The sequence below is a fragment of the Vidua macroura genome, chromosome 20 (assembly GCF_024509145.1).
Source record: "Vidua macroura isolate BioBank_ID:100142 chromosome 20, ASM2450914v1, whole genome shotgun sequence".
NCBI classification, from domain to species: domain Eukaryota; kingdom Metazoa; phylum Chordata; class Aves; order Passeriformes; family Viduidae; genus Vidua; species Vidua macroura.
The window spans coordinates 10108645-10131461 of record NC_071590.1 but is presented as its reverse complement, the minus strand read 5'-3'; the positions used below and the strand labels follow the sequence as shown (position 1 = coordinate 10131461).

General features: G+C 49.6%; 1 protein-coding gene across 9 annotated transcripts in view; it reads left to right on the top strand.

The window, feature by feature from the left end:
- Window positions 1–22817, top strand: part of ACACA (acetyl-CoA carboxylase alpha) — a 101656-nt gene that overhangs the window by 30894 nt on the left and 47945 nt on the right. For 6 of the 9 annotated variants that reach the window (XM_053995977.1, XM_053995983.1, XM_053995982.1 and 3 more), the window contains 12 exons: window positions 374–498; window positions 3622–3735; window positions 5162–5275; window positions 5855–5944; window positions 6361–6479; window positions 13301–13324; window positions 15260–15403; window positions 15879–15975; window positions 17190–17297; window positions 19545–19601; window positions 19905–19949; window positions 22625–22666. In XM_053995977.1, the coding sequence (XP_053851952.1) occupies window positions 374–498; window positions 3622–3735; window positions 5162–5275; window positions 5855–5944; window positions 6361–6479; window positions 13301–13324; window positions 15260–15403; window positions 15879–15975; window positions 17190–17297; window positions 19545–19601; window positions 19905–19949; window positions 22625–22666 (1079 nt within the window). The remainder of the gene's footprint in view (window positions 1–373; window positions 499–3621; window positions 3736–5161; window positions 5276–5854; window positions 5945–6360; window positions 6480–13300; window positions 13325–15259; window positions 15404–15878; window positions 15976–17189; window positions 17298–19544; window positions 19602–19904; window positions 19950–22624; window positions 22667–22817) is intronic. The other 3 variants (XM_053995978.1, XM_053995979.1, XM_053995980.1) reach the window with 3 other exon arrangements.

The following is a 22817-nucleotide window of genomic DNA, read 5'->3' as shown; positions in this document are numbered from 1 at the left end:
CCATGGGCAGGGACAACTTCCACAATCCCAGGCTGCTCCAAGCCCTGTCCAGCCTGGCCTTGAACACATCCAGGGATCCAGGGGCAGCCACAGCTTCTCTGGGCACCCTGTGCCAGGGCCTGCCCACCCTCACAGGCAGGAATTTTTCTTTTCTAATACTCAACCTACCCCTGCTCCCTGTCAGTGTGAAGCCATCCCCCTTTTCCTGTCACTCCATCCCATATAAATAGTCTCTCTCCATCTTCCTTGTCAGCTTCAAGCCAAGGAGATCCTCAAAAAATACACCTAGAAAAACATAGGCACATCTAGTAACTTGCAATCCTTGCCACAGAGGTGTGAAGACTGGAAAAGAAATGTGCATTTCTGCCTGCAGGTCACTATGACAAGTGTGTCTTCACCCTTCGTGAGGAGAACAAGAGTGACATGAACGCGGTGCTGAACTACATCTTCTCCCACGCCCAGGTCACCAAGAAGAACCTGCTGGTTACAATGCTCATCGTAAGTGTCTGCTGCTTTCTCTCTCTTTTTTCTCTTTCTTTCCTTTCTCTCTCATTTTTTTCTTTCTCTCTTTCTCTCCCTCTCTTTCTCTCCCTCTCTTTCTTTTGTCTTTTATTTTACAACCATAATGTGGTCTGTTACTGCCAAAAATACATCCAAAGTAGCCATCCACAAAATAACTCTTCAAAGCAAAAAAAAGTGTCATAATTTTCCTAGACCGAAGCTGGGTTTCTTAAATTCTCATTTGTAAGATGTAAGGATCCTGGCGTTCTTTCTTCCTGGCTCTCCTTTCCCCCTTTCTTTTCCCCTTTTTTTATCCCCCTTTCCCTTTTTGGTGTGTGGTGTGATTGTAAGTAACGCTTGCCTTAAGAATCTCATTATTTGAACACGGAGCCATATTTCCTCTGAGGATTCTGGAGTAGCTTTGAGCCAGGGCTGTTCATTTCTCAAGTAATCACGCTGGCGTGATGGAGAGAGAAAATGGCAGCTGTTCACAGCTCAGGCCTTCAATTTTCTTCAGAGTCCAGTCACTCAAGTGTGTAATTACACGGGGGTGCCGGCGAGGCGTTAGCCCTTGTCAGGGAGCTGGGCTGAGGCTTTGCTGCTGCCTTTGCCAATCAGTGCAGGCAGAGCCAGTGCCTGGCGTTAGGTGGTTGTTGTCATCCTGATCATTCCTTGCTGAAACAGGACTGGAGCTTTCAGTCTGGTTTGTCACCTCGTGCGGGCCGTGCCTCGCTGCCTCTTGGTGTTGGCTGGGTGAGGAGGCCTCAGAGAGCCTCAGAGAGCCTCCCTTGTCCCTTGCTGTTGGGTCATTCTCCCCACCAGTTAGTTCTGCTCAAGGAAAGGCCAACATCCCAGGGTGCCAGAGCCTGAAGCACCACGGAGAGCCTGGTGGAAGAGCCACTCCTGCTTACCCAAGGCCATGGTGCCACCTCATGGGAGCACAGAGATTTCTCCTCTGCAGTGGGAGCAGGAGCTCAGGAGGGACACCGTGGTCACCCCTGGCACAGCTGGGTGTCCCTGAGCTTCCAGGCACTCCATGAACCAAAAGACCATCACTCCTCCCCTTCCAGCTCGTGGCTCTTCACGTGGGTCACACGTTGGGTGTGACCACGGTGCCAGCTGTGGTGTGACCACGGTGCCAGCTGTGGTGTGACCACGGTGCCAGCTGTGGTGTGACCACGGTGCCAGCTGTGGTGTTTTGTGGGGGCCAAGCTGCTTGTGTGGGGTGGGGTCAGGGCAGCCTCGCTGCCTGTGTGGCTGTTATTGATGGACCCCAGGAATCCATCATTAACCAGGGGCTCCGAGGATGGCTTTAGTAATGGTGTTGTGCTGCCATCACTCACCTTTTTTAGCCAGCAGGCACTGAAGGCAGGGTGGGAACTGCTTCATCCTTCATACATCTGTTGAAATACGGTGTGATTTGTTGTGGTGTGTTCATTTTCTGTGCTTAACTTGGGCACGTCCTGGCCTGAGCAGGATGGAGTGGCTGGTGGCACGGCGGGGTCCCGTGTCCTGTCGGATTTCTGTTCCCTGGAGCAGCAGCATAGCAACACCCAGGAGTCTGTGTTTCAAATCCAGCAGTTCTTGAGTTTCTCACTGTCCCCACAGTGTCCTGGAGTGGATAAGTGCACAGAGCTTCCTTTGGGAGCAGTCACACTCGTGTTTGGTGGCCCAGGACCGGCCAGGAGGGGACAGCAGTCTGACCAGAGTTTGGAGCTCAGGTGTTTTCTCAGTGGTTTGAGTATGAGATCTGTGTGGTCACTCCTAGAGGTGCCATCGTGCCTGAGTGGGGCTGGAGAGAAGGGGATCAAGAGCAGTGTGAGGGAAGAGCTGTTGAGCCTTGGAATCTCGTGGAGTATGAGCTGTTGTGGAGTTATTTGCTCTATGGGACTTCTCTATTACTTGGCTTTTTGGTTTTTAATTTATTTTCCCTGGCAGATTTGTCAATCCCACCTGCTGCACAGAGGTTTCCCCTTATCCTTTTCTATTTCTTGGATCTTCAAGTGGCCTATTCTGGTCTGTAGGTGTTTAGGATCTCTTTAAACTTTTAGGCACCAGCTCTTTCTGGTGGCAAATCCCTGTTTCATCTCACATTTCCCTCCTATGATTAATTTATCAAGACAAGCTGTTAAGTGCTGTGTGGAAGAATTACGTTAGAGGCTCCTAGAGGGTTTCCAGCTTTGAGGTGGGAGGGAAGAAGCTCACAAGAAGTGTTGAAGAATATGGGATTATTCATGGGAATTGAAACTATTTTTGGAAGAAGGTCTTTACTGTTGGCATTTTTTTTGAATGGATGAATTCACAAGAGTTTTGGAACAGCCTTAACACTGGAATTTTATGCTCTTCAGTTTTGTTGTTCTATCCAGCCAATTTAGGCAGTAAGGTAAGCTTGTGGATTTCCTCAGATCCAGGATTCTCTGGTTAGAAAAAATATTATGGAGTCAGTCCAATGCTGTGGCAGGAAACACAGTACATTATTCCTGGGTTTAGTTAGCTTTGCTTAGCCTTGTCAGAGGAATGACAGATCTTTTATCTGGTGTTGGCTGAAGCTGCACAAAGCTTGGGTGGTTTGTGGCTGTGGAGTAGTGGGGACTTGTGAGGTTTGAGGTGTTTTTTTAGGTGGGGGTCAGGAGGTTCTCTGGCAGGGTAACTCTGGTCACCCTTCATGGGGAAGGTTTGCTGACCCCTACGTGTTCCACAAGGTGTCTGGCTACAGTTTAAGCTCTCTGAATTCTGCATTGTTGCAAACTTCTGTACCAGAAGGAGAAACTTCTGGTGCAAACCTGAAGCTGGGTAATGGGAAAAGGTTTTCTGAGTCTGTCTTGAGAAGTCAGCATTTCTCATGTGTTTGGGTGCCATAACATGTGCTACAAATAGGAGAACGGGAGATGGTGCCTGTCCCTTCTTTCACCTTTTCTTTATGTGTGTAAAATTGTTGAATGCTGACTATTTGTGTCCTTGTCAGCACAGAATTCCAGGATAATTCAGGTCAGGACTGCTGGGGACGGTGTGGTCCAGCCCTGAGCGCGTGCTTGCGTTCCAGGTTCAAACTCCTTTGGGGGGGAGCACAGATGATGTTTTCCCCCTGTTCCAAGCATTTCTTGTTCTCTCTGTCCCCAGGACCAGCTCTGTGGCCGTGACCCCACCTTGACAGACGAGCTGATCAATATCCTGACAGAGCTGACCCAGCTCAGCAAGACGACCAACGCCAAGGTGGCCCTGCGAGCGCGGCAGGTGAGGGGTCCCTGCCCGGCTCTGCACAGGCTGCTCCTGCCTGCACCTCAGCCCCCTGGGAAGCCCAGAGCTCCTGATGTTTATTTTGATCACTGTGCAAATGGGGAGAGTAGTTTCCTGTGAGCAGCACTCTGGCAGTGAAGCTAATTAACAGTGGTTATCTGTGGTGACGGGCGACGACTGCGGTGCGTTCCCAGTCACTGTAATATTTTAATTTAATTTCCTTTGTCCCTGCTCCTCCGAAAAGTTTTGTCTGGCTCACACAGGAGTTTACTGTGAGTAGCCCATGGTTTGTGTGATGGAGGAAGTGGAAATGTGTGGCCACTGTGGTTTTTGGTGGTTTTGTCATCTGCAAACCTGACCAGCACAGGCTGCCTGGATTGTGCAGGAACAACATGGACAGGCTCTCCTGGTTCCTCAGCTGCCTTACAGTTGTGGATCCACGTGTGCAGAGAACAGGGAGAGCCATTTGCACAAGAACCAGCTGTTCTTTGCAGCTGCTAAGGAATTACCACGAAGAATTATGCTGGCCTTTTGTGCAGGGCTTCTTCCATCCTTGAGCTGCGCTTTGTCAATTTTGTTCTAACCTGGAAATAATTGGAAAAACTCTGGATACTGTAAATTCCAAGAGTCTGCTACAGAACTGATTTGAATGTCACATAGGCACCCAGATGTTGCTGTGAGCTTCCTCTTCAGCAGTTCATTTAACCCCTCCCTCTGTTGCCAGGAAGGGGTGAGAGGTTTCCTGATAGCGCTGACCCGAGTCTGATCACTCCTCTCACTGCACAGTCCCCATCTCCAGCCTAAAGCAGGAAAGCTCACACTTCGGGGGTCTCTCCTTTTATTTCAGAGCTTGGCTATTGAAAATGAGCACGGTATTTGAAGCTGCTCAGTGACCTTCTGTTTCCTCCAGGATTGTGCTTGTGTCCTTGAACCATTCCGCTATTGAACCTCCCCACAGCAACCGGGGATGCTGCTGCAGTCCTTGTGTTGCTCTTCCACTTCATTTTCCCTGCAAGCTGCTTCCATTTCCTACCTCTGCATCCTTCACGTTGGGCATTTAATACCTGGCAGTGGTGGCTGTTCCCTCCCCTGGCCAGGAGCAGAGCGTGGCTCTGGCGTGGGCCTCCCCACAGCTGCTCCCCGCCAGCTCTGCTTCCCAATGGACAGCTGGGCAGGCAATCCCCAGCACTGGCAGCTCTGCCCTGCTAAATCACATGCACTGATGGAACTTGATTGAAGCTGTTTCCCTTCTCCCTGGGGAGTTGCCAATAACACAAACAGAGCAGACACACAAATGAGGCCGGGGAGGGGAGAGAGGGTGTGCGGCAGAGCACGGGAGGGCCTGGCTGCCTCCTGGAGCTGCCAGCCCCCTGCTGATGGCCCTGCATGGCTCCTTTCTCTGACATCCCCTGTGTTTCCCCAGGTTCTCATTGCTTCCCACCTGCCCTCCTACGAGCTGCGTCACAACCAGGTGGAGTCCATCTTCCTGTCGGCCATCGACATGTACGGCCACCAGTTCTGCATTGAGAACCTGCAGGTACCCCCCAGCCTCCCTCCCTGCCCCCCTGCTTCCTTCTCACGTCCCAGGGTCCTGGTGGCTTTAAGCTGTGTTGGTCTGGTGTCCAGCTTTGCCCTGGTTTTTTTGGTTTTGTCCCTGTGCCAAGGTGGGGATGGCCTCGTGCCAGTTCTGCACCTTCCTCCCAGTGGGGAGCAGAGGTGCTGGTTCCTCCCTCTGGGCACCACGGGGAGATGGAGTGGAGCTGTGCCAGGGGAGGTCCAGACTGGACATTAGGAAAAGGTTCTTTCCCCAGAGGGTGGCACTGAACAGGCTCCCCAGAGAATGGGCACAGCCTCGAGGCTGCCAGAGCTCCAGGGGCACCTGGATGAGCTCCTCTCGTATGGTTTTAGTTTGAGTCCTGTGAGGAGCAGGGAGTTGGACTCAGTGATCCCTTCCAACTTCAGGTTTTCTATGGTTTAATATAAAAAAGTCATAGTCCTTGATGAACAACAGGAGAAGCTTAGAAATCAGAACTAGCCAGGCTTGATTTGGGGCTTTTCCTTTTCTGCCTGATCAAGACACGCTTTTTAAACCCCTGCTTCATGTGATCTCTCCTAGAAACTCATTTTGTCTGAGACATCCATCTTTGATGTGCTTCCCAACTTTTTCTACCACAGTAACCAGGTGGTAAGAATGGCAGCTTTGGAGGTGAGTTTATTCCCATTGAAAATAAATTTGTATTTTTAATTTTTCTGTGGATTTGGTTTGTTTTGAGCACTGTCTGCAACTGTTCTGAGCAACCCTGCAAGATCCAAGAGAGCTGTAGGTTGTGTGGCATTGGGCATGCTCAGAATCTGGCATTTAACAGCATTAACATTGATAGTGGAGTGAAATTTCAAATTCAAGTTGGGTTTGTGCGGAGACTGAGGCGGCTGAAGGCAGAAAGTGAAAGCTCTGTCAGAGGTCAGGATCACAATCCTGATGGCTCTGGCCTTCCTCAAAGAATAAATTCTGGCTGAATTAGAGTTTATCTAGCTGCTGACGTGCTTGTTTCTCAGCTCTGAGGGGTCTCTGGGGCGCTGCCTGCCCTGGGGCAGTGCGGCTGATGGGTTCTGTGCCCCCAGGTGTACGTGAGGAGAGCCTACATTGCCTACGAGCTGAACAGCGTCCAGCACCGCCAGCTGAAGGACAACACCTGCGTGGTGGAGTTCCAGTTCATGCTGCCCACCTCCCACCCCAACAGGTCAGATTGCCTCTGCAGCTGGAGATCTGGGAGGGGCTCACCCTGCCCTGGCAAGGAGAGCTTGGGCTAGGGCTGCTGGAGAAAGGGGGTTTGTTTGGGCATGACTGTTTTCGTGTGTTTTCTGGTTTTTAGCTTTGGTTTGGGTCGGAAGCGATCTCTAGAATGTCAGTTCTGGCTGAATCCCGAGCCTTCCAAAAGATGCAATTCCAGACAGAATAATCAATTAATTGGAATTTTAATACAGAGCAGTCAACCAGTCTCTGTCCCCTTCCTGCCAGCCCTTTCTGACTGCTTGTGTGGCTCTGCTCCTTCCTGGCTTGCCTGGATAAGGTGACATCTTTTGTGGCACACGATTTTTTGATGGAGCAGGCCAAGATGAGAGTTTTATACAAAACGTTGGGGTTGGCACAGTCTGATTTTCAATTTTGCATTCATTGTGACTGCGACCAAAAGCATCAACTCTTGCTGCCTCCTCCTGGAGAGCAGGGTGGCATCTCTAGTTCATTTCCAAAAACAAAACCTGGTTATCAGAACTTACAGCAACATTGGATCGGAGTGGTTTGGGTTGGAAGGACCTTAAAGCTCATCTCCTCCCAAGGCCCTGCCGTTGTTTCTGGGTGTCTGTGGGGTCAGCCCGTGCCGTGCTTTCCCCAGGACGGTGTTGGAGCCGTCTCTGGGGTTGGTCCCTGCTGGCTCTGAGGTGGCAGTGAGTCCCCGCAGCCACCGGGTGCCACTGTTGGTCCGTGCCGGGCCCTTTCTGCCTCCTTTGTTCCCAAACATCTCTGCCCTGATCTCATTTCTGGTGGGGTCCGGTCTCGCTTCGTTGGGAATCCATCAGTACCTTTTATGAAATGGTTTTCAGGATCTGGTTTGCTGGAAATGAATGGCTGTCCCCAGCCAGCCAGCCCCCAAACCACTCCAGCTACAAATGGGACATGTGTCTGGGCTCATCTGGTGCCTGCATTGCTAGAATATTTGTACATAATTGCATACTATTTTTAGTACCCCTTTATAATGTTCCCTTCTCCCCTTCATTCTTCCTCCATTTCTTCTCTGCTGGCCACAGTTGCCTTTGTTGCTCAGGGATTTTTGGCCTGCCAGTGCTCTGCTCTGTGCACAGGCTTAATCAGACAAGGTCAGCTGGGAGAGGAGAGATGTTCCCTGCTCCAGGAGGCCTGAAATCTCCTGTGCCTTTACTCTGAGTTGGCTGGGACAGTGTTCTGGGCTCAGCTCTGCTCCTCGGGCTGCTGGCAGGTGCAAAAGGCACTGTGTCCCTCCAGGGAAGCAGGCTCAGGGGCAGGTTCAGCTCCTTGCAGGTGCCTCCAGCTGCCAGAGATGAATTTGGCTCCTGGTGCTTGGGGCAGCTTCTTGCTCTCCCTCTGGGGTGGCTGGAGGAGCTGGTGGTGGCACAGGGTTTGAGGAGCTCTGAAGCCACACCTGGTGTTAAACGCAGGACATGGAAATCTCAAAACTCTGACATTGTCCTGCTGAAGTCTTCTTGTTCTCGACCACGGTCTGTGTTCATCGTGTGCTTTTCTGTATCTTTTATAGCACAAATTCTGAGGGCTGAAAAGCTAAAAATGCATTCCAAGGGCAAAGCCCAAGGCCAAAATATCCCAGAATGTCCCTGGAGGCTCTGCAGGGCTGGTGGCCCAGGAGCAGATGCCAGGGAGCCCTTAGGAGAGCATTCCCTTGGGGAACTGCTGTTATATGATGCCACACGTTTTTCACCACTGCCTCAGATATTTTTAAACCCTGGTCCCTTTGTGTCAGATGTCTGTGAACCTTTGAGAGCCCACGTTTTATGGAAGCAAACATTCATGTCGAGAAAACAGCAAACTGCTAATGGTTTAAATTCTAATTAGGATTTTAAATTTGTATTTAAATTCTTCGTTATTGCTATTTAACCCTGCTATGCCTTTACTTAATTGTGGCAGAAACAATCCCAGCCTCTCCCTCTGAGCTGCCTGATCACAGCTCGGGCTCAGACTTTGTGGTTTTGGCCATGGAAGGATTGCCATCAGCTGCCCACAGGGAAGCAGAGAGGGCAGAAAAGCTGTTAAATCTGCTGACAAAGTCACAGAAGTGCAACCTGCTCCTGGTGGGTTTTGTGGGCAGAAACTGTTTGGGGAATTATTTGTTTAAATTAACAGCAAGCATCCTAATGTGAGAATCCCCACTGAACAGCCAGGGAAAGTCAGGGGGAGGAAAAGAGCTTCTAATGGGAAGCACAGAGGGCTTTGTAGGTCCATCAGCATCCCTGTGCCCGTGCAGGGCAGATGAGGAGTGCAGTGTCACCATCTGGCAGCAAATGGGGATTGGGAGCCCTCTCCATGCAGAAATCCCATCTGGAGGCGTGGATCCAGGGCATCTCTGGGATGCCAATGGCCACGGGCTGCAGAGTGCCATCCTTGCCTGGGGATGAGCTGCCCTGCAGGCTGCCAGGGTCCTGGGGAGAAGAAAGGAGCCCTGCTCAGGCTGTGCTCTGCTGTGTGTGTCGTGCCAGCCCTGCTGCCGTGGGCAGAGGGGCAGAACTGACTGCTCAGAGGGCTCAGCTGCCTTTGTGAGCACGGCAGCCCAGGTGACAGACCCTGAAAGGCCTTTCTGAGGTGCTCGTGAAACAGGCCTTGCCTAATCTTACCTTCAAATCTTCTGTTCAAAGAAACATTGTGTGTCGAGGAGAGGGAATTACAGTGCTTTTTTCAACAAAAGTGTTTCTTTCTAATCCCCTCTCCTCTCCTGCTTTCCAGCAGCCTTTCTTATGTCTGAAGCTGTAAGGTTTAAATTAAACTGGGACATTGTCTGCTGTAGCCAGCTCTTGGAGCCTGCTGCTGCCCTGCTCCTCCCAGAGCATCCCCTTCTCTCCAGCTCCCCCAGCCAGGCTGCTCAGCTGCTTCCTTGATTCCCCCTGCCCCTGGAACAGATGTGCTGCAGGATCAGGAGGGAAGAGCTTGGAGATAAATGTGCTCCCACCAAACAGATCCCTGTTTTTCTCAGAGCTGGATGTGTCCCCTGTGACAGGTGCTGACAAGGAGACTTTGAGGTGCTGGATATATCCTGATTTTGGGGTGTGGCAGGGGTAGCCCAGGGCTCTGCCTTCTGCTTTGTTGAGCCCCAGAGGAAACTGAAATGCAGCCCAGCCTGGTTTTGGTCCCTGCTGCCTCAGCCATGCCTTCCCAGCCCCTCTGGGCACTGAGCCCACACCTTCCCTCTGTCCCATGGAGCACCCCCAGCTGCCACGCTGGGCCTTGGGATGTCCTGGATCAGGGTGTAGCACTGGAAGGAGGAAGTAAGGAAGGGCTTAGCCCTGCAGGTGAAGTGTTGATAATGAGGCAGGTGTGACTCTGGGGGCTCCACAAAGGAGATGTCTGCCAGCAGCACACCCTGGCTGCCCCTGGGGCCAGGAATGCACACTCCACAAACAGGGATGCAGAGGCAGAAATGCCTTGTCTGGCTTGGATTCGTTCCTGGGGCTGCAGCCTGTTGTCCATGGTGCTTCCAAGGGTGGAAGTCAAGGCTAGGTGTGAGTTGCTCTGCATTCCATTATCATCATCATCATGCCACAGAATGGCCTGGGGTGCAAGGACCTTAAAGCCCATCTCATTCCCCCCCTGCAGTGGACAGGGAACTTCCCACTAGTCCAGGTTGCTCAGAGCCCCATCCAAGGGTATTTCCATCAGTACAAATGTCTCAACTCCCTTGTGCTTGGTTTGGCCTGGAATCTCCTCCCTCTGTGCTTGTGGATGTTTGTTCATGCCCCACCTTGGACTTTGGTGTTGCTGATTTCAAGGCCTAAGAGTGGTGCATGGTCTCTCCTCTGCTGTCTCCTGATGTTTTATCATCTATGGGGAGTTTTGGTTGTTCCTTTTTGTCAGCCTCTTCCTTAGCTTACAGGTAGAAACCATTTGGAAGGCTGAAATATCCCTGGTCCTGAACAGGGATTTTTTTAAGAATCCCACACTCACTCACATTTACAGCAGCGTGTACAGGCTTTTTTTTTTTTTTTTTTTTTTTTTTTTTTTTTTTTTCTGCTATCATTTTACAATGATCTACTCATAAAATGTGAATTTCTGACAAAGTGACAGCATTTTCTGTGGACTGTTTGCTGGAGCAGCCTCTGGCATCAACCTTTGGATGCCAGGAGTGACCCAGCCGTGCTGCTGTGGGCTCTGGCCCTACCTGGAGCCCCAAAGGGATAACTCATGGGGTGTCAGTCCCCTCCTCGTTGTGAGAGTGGTTTGTACGGGCAGGGAGGAGGGGAAGATGATTCCAGGACACCTGTAAATCCCTGCAGCTCGGGGCTGAGGTTTGATGTTAATTAGGCAGCAGGCAGCAGTAATGTGCTGCCGTTCCCTTGGCTTGCCTGCCTCGGAAAGGGCAAAATCTTCCAGCAGAGCAAAGAAGGGGCTGTGGAAGGGGCAGCAAACTGAATGGAACGAGGATAATTTTATGCAAATTGGACTTCTGTAGCAGATTCAGCTTGGCTGAATCACAGAGGGAGCAGAAGAATAAGGGAAGAAAGAGGGAGAGGAAAAACCCAATCAAAATGTATGGTTTGAGGCATGTTTCGCTGCCTTCTGGTTAGATTCTTCTGCAGAAATGAAGAAACATAAGAGGAATGGCACTGGTCAGAGCCAGTGGAATTGCTCTTTCTCCTGTGGCACTGCTGTTAATAACTACAAGTGGGTTATTGAGCCAGCCTGTGCTGATTCTGCTCTGCTGCCTCATTTCCAAAGCTTTGCCCTGAGCTGGCTCTCGCCTGCAGCTGAGCTCTGCGTGCCTGCCCGGGGCGTGGGGGAGCTCCTGTTCCTCGCAGAAAAAGGGAAGGAAAAGGAGGAGGGGGCACAGGGAACTGAACTCAGAGTGCCCAGAGGGTGCAGGAGCAGTGGGGCCAGCGGGGCTGCAGCAGATCCCTGCTCAGGAGCATTTCCAGGCCATCCTGGGAGCTGAGGAGGGATGGGAGAAGGGCTGGAGCTGCTGTGGGGGACAGGCTGTGAGCCTGGCCCTGGTGCTGCTGGGGGCTCTGGCGTGGCCCTGGCATAGAACCAGGGGATGGCTTGGGCTGGAAAGGACCTTAAAGATCTTTTATTCCACCCCTGCCACGGGCAGGGACACCTTCCACTGTCCCAGGCTGCTCCAAGCCCCATCCAACCTGGGCACTGCCAGGGATCCAGGGGCAGCCACAGCTTCTGTGGGCACCTGTGCCAGGGCCTGCTCAGCCTCACAGAGAGGAATTTCTCCCTGCCATCCCCTTTAAACCCGCTCTCTCTCAGTTTCAATGCACTCCTCCTTGTCCTGTTTCCCTCCTTGCCTCTCCAGCTCCGTGTGGAGTGGCAGGAGAAGCTCCCAGAGCACCAGGGTGCCCTTCTCGAGGCTGGACTGAACATTTGTTGTGCTGTTTTTTCATCCCTGTCTTTCCTGAAAGCCTTCCAGGGACGGCTACAGGAGGGTTCCTGCTGGGGGTAGGAACTGCCAGTCCTCTCCAGACTATTTTTTCCAACTGAAGTAGATCACATGCAGCTTTCCCACTCCTTGCCAAGCTCAAAAAATAGTCCCAACCCCCTGAGGGCTGGAGGCCCGTTCTGTCTTGACCACAGGCTCTGCAGCACAGGGTCTGTCCCCACCATCCCCCCAGAAATAAAATAGTTGTGGTACTTACACCATGACAGATATGCTTTTAGGTATTTTTTCCCCCATATGGTTTAAGGACACTATGGGAATTTTTTGTGCCTCAGTAATGCACCCAACCTTGTAGTGAAGGTGACTCTGCTGTGGCCAAACCAGTCTGGGACAGGAGCAGGGCAGGCTGACCAGTGTGACCAGGGAATACACTGGTCATCAAGCACTGGGACTTTGTGCTCAGCAACTTGGGGTCTTGCCTATGGGCTAGGATGCCACAAAAGTTTGTGGTTTCATCTCCTGAAGGGAAGGGGGTGAGTGCCCACTCACACCTTCCTCAAGGCTCTCCTTTCCATCTTTTAATTCTTGCTAATCCCTTTGCACAAGCCTCCTGTGTGCAAGGACTTTTTTTAAAATTTAATCTGTGCTACTGTGCATGTCAGATCCCAGCCATTTTCCCATCCTGCATGGAGCACTCTCCTGGCTGTTGCTGCTGTGGGCTGGGCTGTGCTGCTGCTCTGAAAATGTGCCCCTCACTCCCCTCTGCCTCGTGTGCATCACTGAGCTGCACGCAAATTCGGGGAGAGCTGGGCTGATGTCATAAAAGAATTGGTAAAGTTTTCCTCAAATTAGCCTTAAGGTTGTTCTTTTTAGCCTTGAGGTCGTTCTTTTTAGCACTGAATGCTGAAAATGCAGAGTGTTCCATGGTGCTGTGTGTGCTTGCTTTGTCCCTGCCTTGTGGGAGCCTGTGCGTGGGCTGCTTAGCCTGGAGGTTTGGCACTGAGGATTTGGCTTGTTTTCCTCAACCTGTTGCAATTTTCCTGTGTGAGATGATAATTTATTTATTTTTTTTTTTCCTTTTTGCATCTCTGCTGTTTGCTGCTCTGTCAGGGAGTGCAAGCTCTTGCTCTGCACTTGGCGTGTGCAAAGGGCTTGCAGTGGGGACCATGAAAGGTGAACATGGGGTTCCTTGCAAATGCCAAGTGTTTTCCTGGGATATCCCACTATTTGCATGCTCCCTGCGTGGCCTGGCTGTGCCCCTGGTGGATTTGGGTGGTGGCAGGCAGCTCTCCCTGGCAGCTGACAAATTTGGGACAGTCAGTTGTGAAGATGTTGCTGGTTGTGTGCACCGGTTTGATGATGGTTCTTTATGATGGCTCTCACTAACCAGTCTGTGACTAACTGTGCTTGTTTGATTTCAGAGGGAACATCCCCACGCTAAACAGGTACAGTACCCATCATCTTCTCCAATTTCAAAAGCCACACTAGAAAGAAGGAGCCTAATCCTGAATGTCTTAGCATGTTTTGTTGTAGTGCCCTTCTCTTTACTTGGGAAATGCTCAACCATAACGCTTCTTTTACCTTCCCTTTTCCTCTCCCTTTGTCCAAAGCATGTTTTCAGCTTTTCTTTAAAAAAAAAAAAAAAAATACTTGCATGCAGCAATCTCTGAAATCAAATTTGCTGGGTGACTCAGCTCATCTGCAGTGTGTTACACAGCAAAGTGCTGTCCTAGGGTCTTTTCTGGCACTGGATTCCCAGAGGATTGACCCTCTGGCAGGGTGTCACAGTGGCCCCAGGCAGTTCCTCCCAGCCCAGCCTGCTGCTACCCTGGTTTCTTGTGCATAGCTTAGAATCTGCCAGGGCTGTTTCACCTCCCTCACACCATGGATGAATCTACATCTCAAACAGCTGACAGCATGTTTTGTTGTGGTTTGGACGCTAATTTTTCCTCCTGTGTCTCAGTTGAAAAGTATTTCTTGTTTTAAATAATACATGAAAAATGTCTGCTGTCTTTTTGTTCAGCTCCTGTTCTGTGATAGTTTTTGTATTGGTTGTAAGAATGTACACCAAGGCATGTCCTGAAAAACTCCCCTCTTTCAAAACATGAATACCTATTATTTATTACTGCTTACAAGCCTGTTTAGGGAAAAATAGTAAAAATGGGCTTGGAAGTCTCACGGCTCTTAATCAGAGATAAATTGCAGAAACAGAGAGTGACTTTAGGCATGGAGAGCTATTAATCACACTGATGATACTTTAGACTTGTTAGCACTGTACTCAGGGCTGGATCACAGTGGGTTTGGTGTGTGGAAAGGGGGAAATCCCAGCAAAGCTGTGGGGTGGCTGTGGCAGGAGTGCTCAGCCAGGTCCTGGCCCTGCTTTTCCCCCTTGCACCTCACAGCTCTGAGGCACCAGGCCTGGTGGGGAATCCATTCCCTGACTTTTTCCCCCATCTCCTCCAATTCTGGCAGCAGAACTAATGTGTCCCCAAGCCCAAGGAGGGCGAGTGAGGAGCGTGTGGTCCCTGGGCCAGCTCCCTGCTTGGGTCTCTGCAGAAGTGTCACCACCTTGCAGGCAGCTCTTGAAGGAAGTCTGAATTAAGATGAGCCTGCAGTACAGCTCAGAAATTGGTGATAATTACTGCAGAGAAGGCAAACCCCAGCTGGGGTCACCAGAGAAAGGTCCAATCTCATTGTGTGCTTTTTCCTCACGGCGGGAGAAGCTTCCTCTGCCAGTCTTGACTGTGGCATTGTGAGTCTTTAAAAAAAACATAAAAATCACAGAATAAGTGAGGTTGGGAAAGACCTTCAAGACCATCGAGTCCAACCTGTGGCTGATCCCCACCTTGTCACCCAGCCCAGAGCACTGAGTGCCACCTCCAGTTGTTTCTTGAACAGGAAGGGAAGGAATGAGAGTGTTAAGACCCAGTAAAGAATTTTGGAGAAGTCACTGTACCATGCTGCGTTTGAGGAGTGCAAATTATAGTCTGATCAGAAAAATCATGGAATCAATAAGTTAATACAGCATTTGTAAAAGTGTACTGAATCCTTCAAGTGTCAAATCTTAGAACTGCTGCTGCTTGAATCGTGTTCCACCTGTAAAGCAAAACAGAAAGACAGGAGGAAAAATAAGTTCAGCCTTGCATAGTCAGAATTCTCCCGTCATCTCAAGAAATACCTGTTTTAAGGGGTTATAACATTGTTTGCTAACTCGGGGTGTTCCTGTCACTGACACAACACCCAGGCAGGGTGGCACCAGAGGCATGGGCAGTCCAGCACGGGTTGCCCAGCCACGCTCCAGGTGCCCAGACCTGCTCCCAAGTGCTGTCCCCCTGTGCCCTGCCCCTGCTGACTGTGCTCTTGCTGCCTTTGCTGTTTAGGATGTCCTTCTCCTCCAACCTCAATCACTATGGGATGGCTCACGTGGCCAGTGTGAGTGACGTGCTGCTGGACAACTCCTTCACGCCGCCGTGCCAGCGCATGGGCGGGATGGTCTCCTTCCGCACCTTCGAGGACTTTGTCAGGTGTGTGCCCAGCCTGGGCCTTGCTTCTGTGGCCACCCACCTGCCTGGGCCCTGGCAGAGCTGGGGGAAGGCTTTGCCAGGTCTGGAGTCAGGTTTGGGCTGGGCCTGAGCGTGTTTCCCTGCTTGGATCCCCGCGTGTGGCCCCGTGCGGTCTCAGGCTGCTGGAGGAGCAGTTTGCAGGCAGAGGGATCAGCATCCCGGGTTCCTGCTGGTTGGGAACGTGCTGATGTCTGCTAATGCTCTGTGGATGTGTGCTTCCAACCTTTTGGGGCAGGCAAACCCCCAGCAGAGCCCTCAGCCTGCACCCAGGAGATCTCTGACCAATGCTGGACCCTGGTTTGAGGAATTGCCTCCTCATCTTTGAGCCCAGCAAGGGAAGGAGCCCTTTCCTGCCAGGACTGGTGTGCTCAGTGCTGGGTGCTCGGTGTGCTGGCACTGCTGTGGTGGTGACTGCTCCTTCCCTGGTGCATTCCAGGATCTTTGATGAAGTCATGGGATGCTTCTGCGACTCTCCCCCGCAGAGCCCGACGTTCCCCGAGGCCGGCCACGCTTCCCTGTATGATGAAGACAAGGTAGGGGTTTTTTTTTTCCTTCTGGAAGGTGCTCTGAGGCTGGCAGCAGGGCTGAGGCTGGATGCTCCTCCCCAGCTGGAGTGCTGGAAGCAGGAGTTAGGAGCTTTGTGTATTTATGGCTGTGATTTGCTTGCTTGTTCCACAGCAGGTGACTCGGCGTGGGCGGCCGCTTTCCAGCTCTGTTGTGAAACTCCAGCTCAGCTCTTGCTCTCTGTGTAAATTTTGTTTATGGCTTTTAGCATCAGCAGAATTCCTGGATCCACAGCACCATAGCAGAGTTTAAACCCACCATTAAGTCTCCAGACCCTCTCTCTGCACCAGGATGTTGAACTGCACTTTCAGCTGTCTTTGTCCTATGTCTGACTTGCCGTGTTTCCTGTCTTACACCCTTCCCAGCCACCTTAAATCCTGATTCTTCTCTCTGTTCTACCCCTTGGAACTATTTCTGGGAGGTAAAGCTGCTCAGTTTTTGCAGAGATGTGGAGAACAGGTGCAGAGGCAGCAGGTGGTCCCTAATCCATAGGGACAGAAGTCCAGTTTCCCTTAGAGACACAGGTAGCTGCTCCACAAGAGTGGGAAGCTCTGCTGGAATACAGCCTGTGTCCAGAGCAGGGCTTTGTTTTCCACTGATCCATTGATCCTGATGTGTGGAAGCACTGTAGCCTTTTCCAGAATATTACTGTCAACCTTAATGTCCTCAGATCCCTCTCTCTACATCCCCCTCACCTCACCAAGGTAATTTCCTGTCCAGACTCAGTTTTCCCCAGTTAATCACAGGCTCCTGGAGGCTGAATTTGTAGTTCCTTGGAGCTCTAATGGAATTGATGTTTCCACATTATTTCATGTTGTTGTAGATATGGAAACTCACATTGTTTTGCCCCTACACTTTGATTAATTTAATTACTTTCCTTGATGCCAAAGTCCTTTACTGTCCTTGTGCTGCATCTGATAAAGAAGGCCCTGACCCTGTGCCCTGTCTCATCCTCAGACTTGAATTCTCCAAAGGAGGCTCCTCTTTGATGTTTGTGGACGTTGACTTCTGTGAAATTGCAGATTTATGAGGCTGTTTGGTCAGAGTTTTCCCCCAGAGCATCTCATTGGTTTTTCATTTCCCCCAGAGCATCTCTGCTTTAAAGCTTGGATTTAGGGAGCCTGTTCTGAGGTGCTCAGCTGCTGATTATTGAACCGTGGGGAACATTGCCCTGTCCTTGCAGAGTGCCCGGGAGGAGCCCATCCACATCCTCAACGTGGCCATCAAAACCGACGGCGACGTGGACGACGACGGCCTGGCTGCCATGTTCAGGGAGTTCACCCAGAGCAAGGTGAGGTCCCTGCACCCCCTCTGCCTCCCTGGGCATGGCCAGGACAGCCTGGGGAAAAGTCCCTGTGCTCCCTAGGTTTGGGGTGGTTTTGTTTGGTTTCAAAGCAAGCACGCTGCAGTTACAGCCTTAGTTTCCCATTTGTTTGACTGGGTGTAGCTGCACCTTCCTGAAGGCATCAGGTCATTGTTTCTGCTTCTAATCTGTCAGGTCAGGGCTTCTTCCCTTTAATTTTTGAAGGGATGAAAGAGTTGGAAGGTTTTAAACACATGAGGTCAATTCTTCTGTAACTGTCTCCACACGCTCTGAAAAATGTGTTCTGTGCCTTTCCCTGGTGATCAAGTGGTTGGATGAGCAACAGAACCATGTAAAATGACATTAAAATGTGCTGTATTAGTGTATCACCATAGTCTTCATGCAATTAAAGTTTATTGCCCTTGTTAGTGTGCTGGAGCATCCACCTTATACAATACTCCTGGCACGAGGAGGAATTATTTGGCATGTTCTGTTGCTCCTTCCTAAGTGTGGGATACACCTTAGAGTCCCAAATGTCACTGCTGGGTCAGCCTGGCTTGGGGACAGCCTCCTTGTGTCCACTCTGGGCTCTGCCTGCACCTGCTCTTCTGTGGTGTGAAGAACTCCACTGGTTTGTGGGGCTGAGTATCCCACCAGGAACTGGGATTCCTGGTGCTGCACTGGTTCTGGGAGCACTGAAAGAGCACCTCCACCTTCTCAGTGTGGGAGGTGGGAACATACCCTGCAGAAATCAGGGGCTTCAAAATGGGACTGGCATCCACGTGGCTTCAGCAGCTTCCTGTCTCTTTAAACAAGGAAAACAATCAAATTTAAGAATTAAAACTAGTTCTGCTTTTCATCTGCTTGATCATGCTCCAGGCGTTTTATGGGAGGGGATAAAAGGAAAGAAATAAAATATATTTAAAAAAAAAAAATCCAAAACCACATTAAACTATCAAATAGGTTGATCCAAATTGTCCAAATAATCTTCCAGTCCCAGCATGTTGTGTGTGGTTTTTTTAATAGAAATTAGGATCATATACTTGTAAATGACTTGTGGAGGAGATTGAGGCAGTCAGTGGAAATGGAGTTTCTCCAGGTGCTGATGGCTAATCGCTCTGTAATAGCTGTGGCCTTGCTGGGAGACCCACATTATTACCATGTAATCAGAATCCTGTTGCTCTGCTGTTATTGTCTGCCACTTGTGGAATTTTAAAAGCAATAACAATTTTTGCTTTTTAAATCGTGGCATTATTAAAGTTATTTTCTTCCTCTTGCCATGAATATAGTCACTGCTGCTCATTTTCAAAGGGCTTAACCTTAGTAAAACATCACAGCCTGTGCAGAGAGGGGCTGCTTTGCTCCTGCTTGAGCTGAGCTGTTGTTCCTTGCTTTTAAATTGGGAGAGGGAGGAGGAAGGAGAAAAGTTTGAAAAAGAGGAGAATTACAGGATCTTAGCACTTCAAAGGGTCAGTGCTGTGGCAAATACTGATGGCAGCACTCCTCTGAGAGGGGAACATGAGGAATATGAATATCCACAGAGTGGATATTCTGTGATCTGTTTGAAAACAATCACTGACACCTGACTTGGATCACCTTTGCCATGTGGAATCTTGGAATCTCAGGATGGTTTGGGTTGGAAGGGACCTCAAGGCCCTGCCTGACATCCCATCTAACCCGTGTCCATCTAATTCTTGTCACGTTCCTCTCCCTTCTATTTTAATGCCCTTAAAGGACTAGAAGGTCACAGTGAGCCCCCCAAAAGTCTTCTCCAGGCTGAGAGCCTGGATGTGTGCTTTGGGCTGGGCTGTCCATGAGTTTACTGTAGCCACATCTTCCGTGGGTTAGCTCCTCTAAAACTCATTTTCCATCATTTTCCATGACCTTACCCCATCTGCGCCGTGCTCCCTCCAAAAAGCAATCCTGGCAGGTGAACAAGGATATTTCCTGCAAGATTTGGGGGTGACTCTTCTGCACTCCTGCTCAGCCAGGCTCAGCTGGAGTTCACTGTTGCTGTGATTTAGTTATTTACCTGCTCAGGTGGAAGGGATTTGGGTGTTTATGCTGCTAAAGCAGCATCAGGTGGGAAATCTCTCCGAGGAGGCTGAAGGGGAGCAGGAGCTCAGAGGCAGAAGGCTCTGCAGAGCTTTTTCACTTCACAGAGGGTTCCAGCATGTTTTTAGTCTGTTCTTTTTCTGCCAGTCCAGTCAGCTGTTTCCACCCTTGTTTTTGCAGAAATCAGTCCTGATTGAGCATGGCATTCGGAGGCTGACTTTCCTTGTAGCACAAAAGGTATTTCCATCTCTCTCCTCAGAACTCCTTGGTTTCTAGCTCATTATACCATTGGCATCTGACATGTTTTTCCCCCAAATTAAATGCTGTATTTACTGTATTTAGTTCTCTCTTCACTGTTTTTGTCCTCTAAAACTTGAAATGGTTTTCATGAATTCGCTTAAGAAAATTAATTTACAATTGTAAGCAATCTTGACGCCTCTTGTATTCTTGAATTAATTAAGTTTTGATTTTAATCCTAATTGCTAGCTGTCTTCTGCTTTTTTTTTTTTTCTTCCTATGTGTGTATGTTTCGTTTGTAAGGACTTCAGGAAACAGGTCAACTATGAGGTGGATCAGAGATTCCATGTAAGTAAAAAGGGCCTGGAACACGGTGGCATTCCTGATGTGAGGCCAGGAGACACGCAGGGGGCTCTGGGCTTCTCATTCGGATCTCAGGCAGGCATTTAATGCCCACACTCTGCCAAAGTGAAGTGTTGAAGAATTTATTTGAATATCTAACTGCAAACCCAGGCTGGGCCCGTGGCATTCAGAGGGGCCAGTGTGGCTCTGAGTCTCCCTGGTTACCTGGCTGAGCTCGGGAAGCCACACTGATAAAGATTTCCTTGTGTTTCCTTGTGTTTCCTTTCTGTTCTAAAGTGCAATTATCAGTGAAACCTTTGTCTTTCTTCTGTAGTGTGGTGATTTCTTTTGGCTTCTTGGCTGACTTTAAGATAACTTAGAGCAGGCACTGGAGGGAGTTGTTAAATTTTGCAGAGTGGTTTTGTGATGTGGGAAATGTTTGATGCTCTTACTGCTGAGAATTACTTCTTTCCCCAGGGCCTGGGCACCAGTGAGGCCTGGTTTAGGTGGCAATGTAAGGCATAAACCAGATTTTTATCTCTTGGGTATCTACTTTTCAGTTGTGGAAATTATCAGGACCCTCTGAAGGGCAAGAAATTAGCCCTGTGCTCAACACAGCTGGTCTAGGAAGGTTTATGAAGGGAAATCTAGTTTACAAATCAACAGAAATAGTGCTTGAACCTGTCACCACGTGGGAATTGTTGCTCCCAGTACAGGTACAGAGGTGTCAGCCAGCAGCTTAGGAAACTGGATTTTGTGGAGAGTCTTTTGGGACATTTAGCAAGAAAAATCTAGGCTTTTGGTTTGAAAAAGGAAGTTTTGGAGAGCAGAATGGGTGTTGGGGGCATGAAAAGTCAGAGTTGCTGAGTAAGTGCTGTGTCAGAGGTCAGAAAGGAGGCACAGAACAGAAGGAACCATCCCCAAGCTCTCCCTGGACCCTCAGTGTGGGGTGATCTGGCTGCAGAGTTTGTGGAGCACCTCTGGGAGCTGCTCTGTCAGTCCTCATTTCTCTCTGCTGTCCCAGCCCCTTCATTACTGGACCAACTATTAACTTAGCCAGGGCCTGGGCTTGGGTTTGTTTTTGTTTTAATTACAGTCTATATAATTAGTTCCCAGCATGTTGAGGTAATAGAGAGTTGCTCCAGCAAGCTTCCAATTTCCTCATCTCATTAGGTTTTTAACGTGATTATTAGTATAATAATCAACTCTGATGATTTCTGGTGCAGCTTCTCACATTCTGCGGTTTGCAGGGTGTCTTGATTGGCTAATTTAGGCAAATTATTTTGATTGTCTTGATGATGGTTGGTTGATTAGAACACAGCAGGGGTATAATTCTTCTGCCTAGGAAATGGAGCACTCTTTTGGATTTTGGTACCAGGGCACTGAGGATTTTTGTGTGTGTGCACATCTAATTATGGTATTTGCCCACCACACCAGTGAGGTGCCCTGGAAGCAATTCTGTTAGTGGTGGAATGAGCCTGGAGATGGTGGGAGAAGCTGGCAGCCTGCAGAGGAGGACTGGGAGGAGTGAGGAGACATGGAAGAGGTTGTTTCTGAGATGAGGCTCACAGACAGTTGATATATTGGGTGAGCCTGAAGTTTTAGGCAGCATTTCTTGTACCACTGCTTATTTTGGAAGAGTTTCCAGGCAAACACAAGTTGTTTTGCTCAGCTGAGAGTGATCAGGTGAGGTCTGGGGGCTGTTTTACCTAGGAGGGAAGGAAGATTACAGACTAGAATTGTACTTTTAGCCTAAAAATCTGTGTTGCTCAGTGGTGGCTTGTACAGTGTCACTGGTTGCCGCACTCCCTCCAGCTGGGCTTGTTCATCTTTCATGGATAATGGAACGTGAGCCAGAAATTCAGTGACTCCAGGTCAGATTCTCTGTTTTTTGCTTAGTGAGACACTTCTGGCAAGTTGTGTGTGTGTCCCTTCAGGTCACCTTCAGCACAGGCAGCAGTGTTCTCACGTGGTGCAAAGCACTGACCAAAGCTCTGCCCAGTAAAAGTCTAATTCCAGAGGAGGGTCTGGATCTGCCTGGGTGGAACTGGAGGGACAGGATGCTGTCTAGGATTTCTCTCTTCACCTAAGATTTGTACAGTATTTTAAAAAAACTCTCAAGGCTCTGACAGGGTTTTATCTGTGCAACAGAAAACCAGAGAAATTGAGTGGTACATGGGGGATTTTTGTAATGTTTTTGCTGCTCCATACAGGAGAATAAAGTTATTTGGTTACAACTCCCAGTTTTCCTTGGGAAGAAAGTATTTCTGGCAGTAATGGTGTGAAGAGAGCTCTAGAATTAGATGATTGTTCTGTGTACATCTGCATCCATAACAGTGTTCATATCACTCCAGACATTTCCACAGGAATCTTAATCATAACAGATCTAGAAAGGGTTTCCCACTACTGTCTGAACACTTCTGTGTTATCTGTCAATAACTGACAATAATCATCTAAAGCCAATCAAGTAGCCTCTTTTGCATTAGTGAGGGCAGGTTTAAGCTGCCTCTCCTGTCTTGAAGGTGACTTGATTTTCCACCACCTTTGTGATGTTGAGAAAGTAGCTGGGAACAACTTGTGTCACCTCCTGTGCTGTGGTGCTGCCCCAGGAGTGGCCTGAGAGCACTCTGGGGACATCAGTGCTTGGGAGTGCTAACACTGTTGTTTTTATTTTCAAACAGAGGGAATTCCCAAAGTTCTTCACCTTCCGTGCCCGGGATAAGGTGAGTTGGATATTCTTAATACATTTCTCCAAGTGTTGGCTTTATCCTTCTTTCATGCAGTGATTCACTACTCAGAATCAGGACAAAACCTTCTGGTTTCTGTGGAAAAGAGGGTTTTTTCAGGGGGGTGAGCTTGAGAACTTATTGTCCT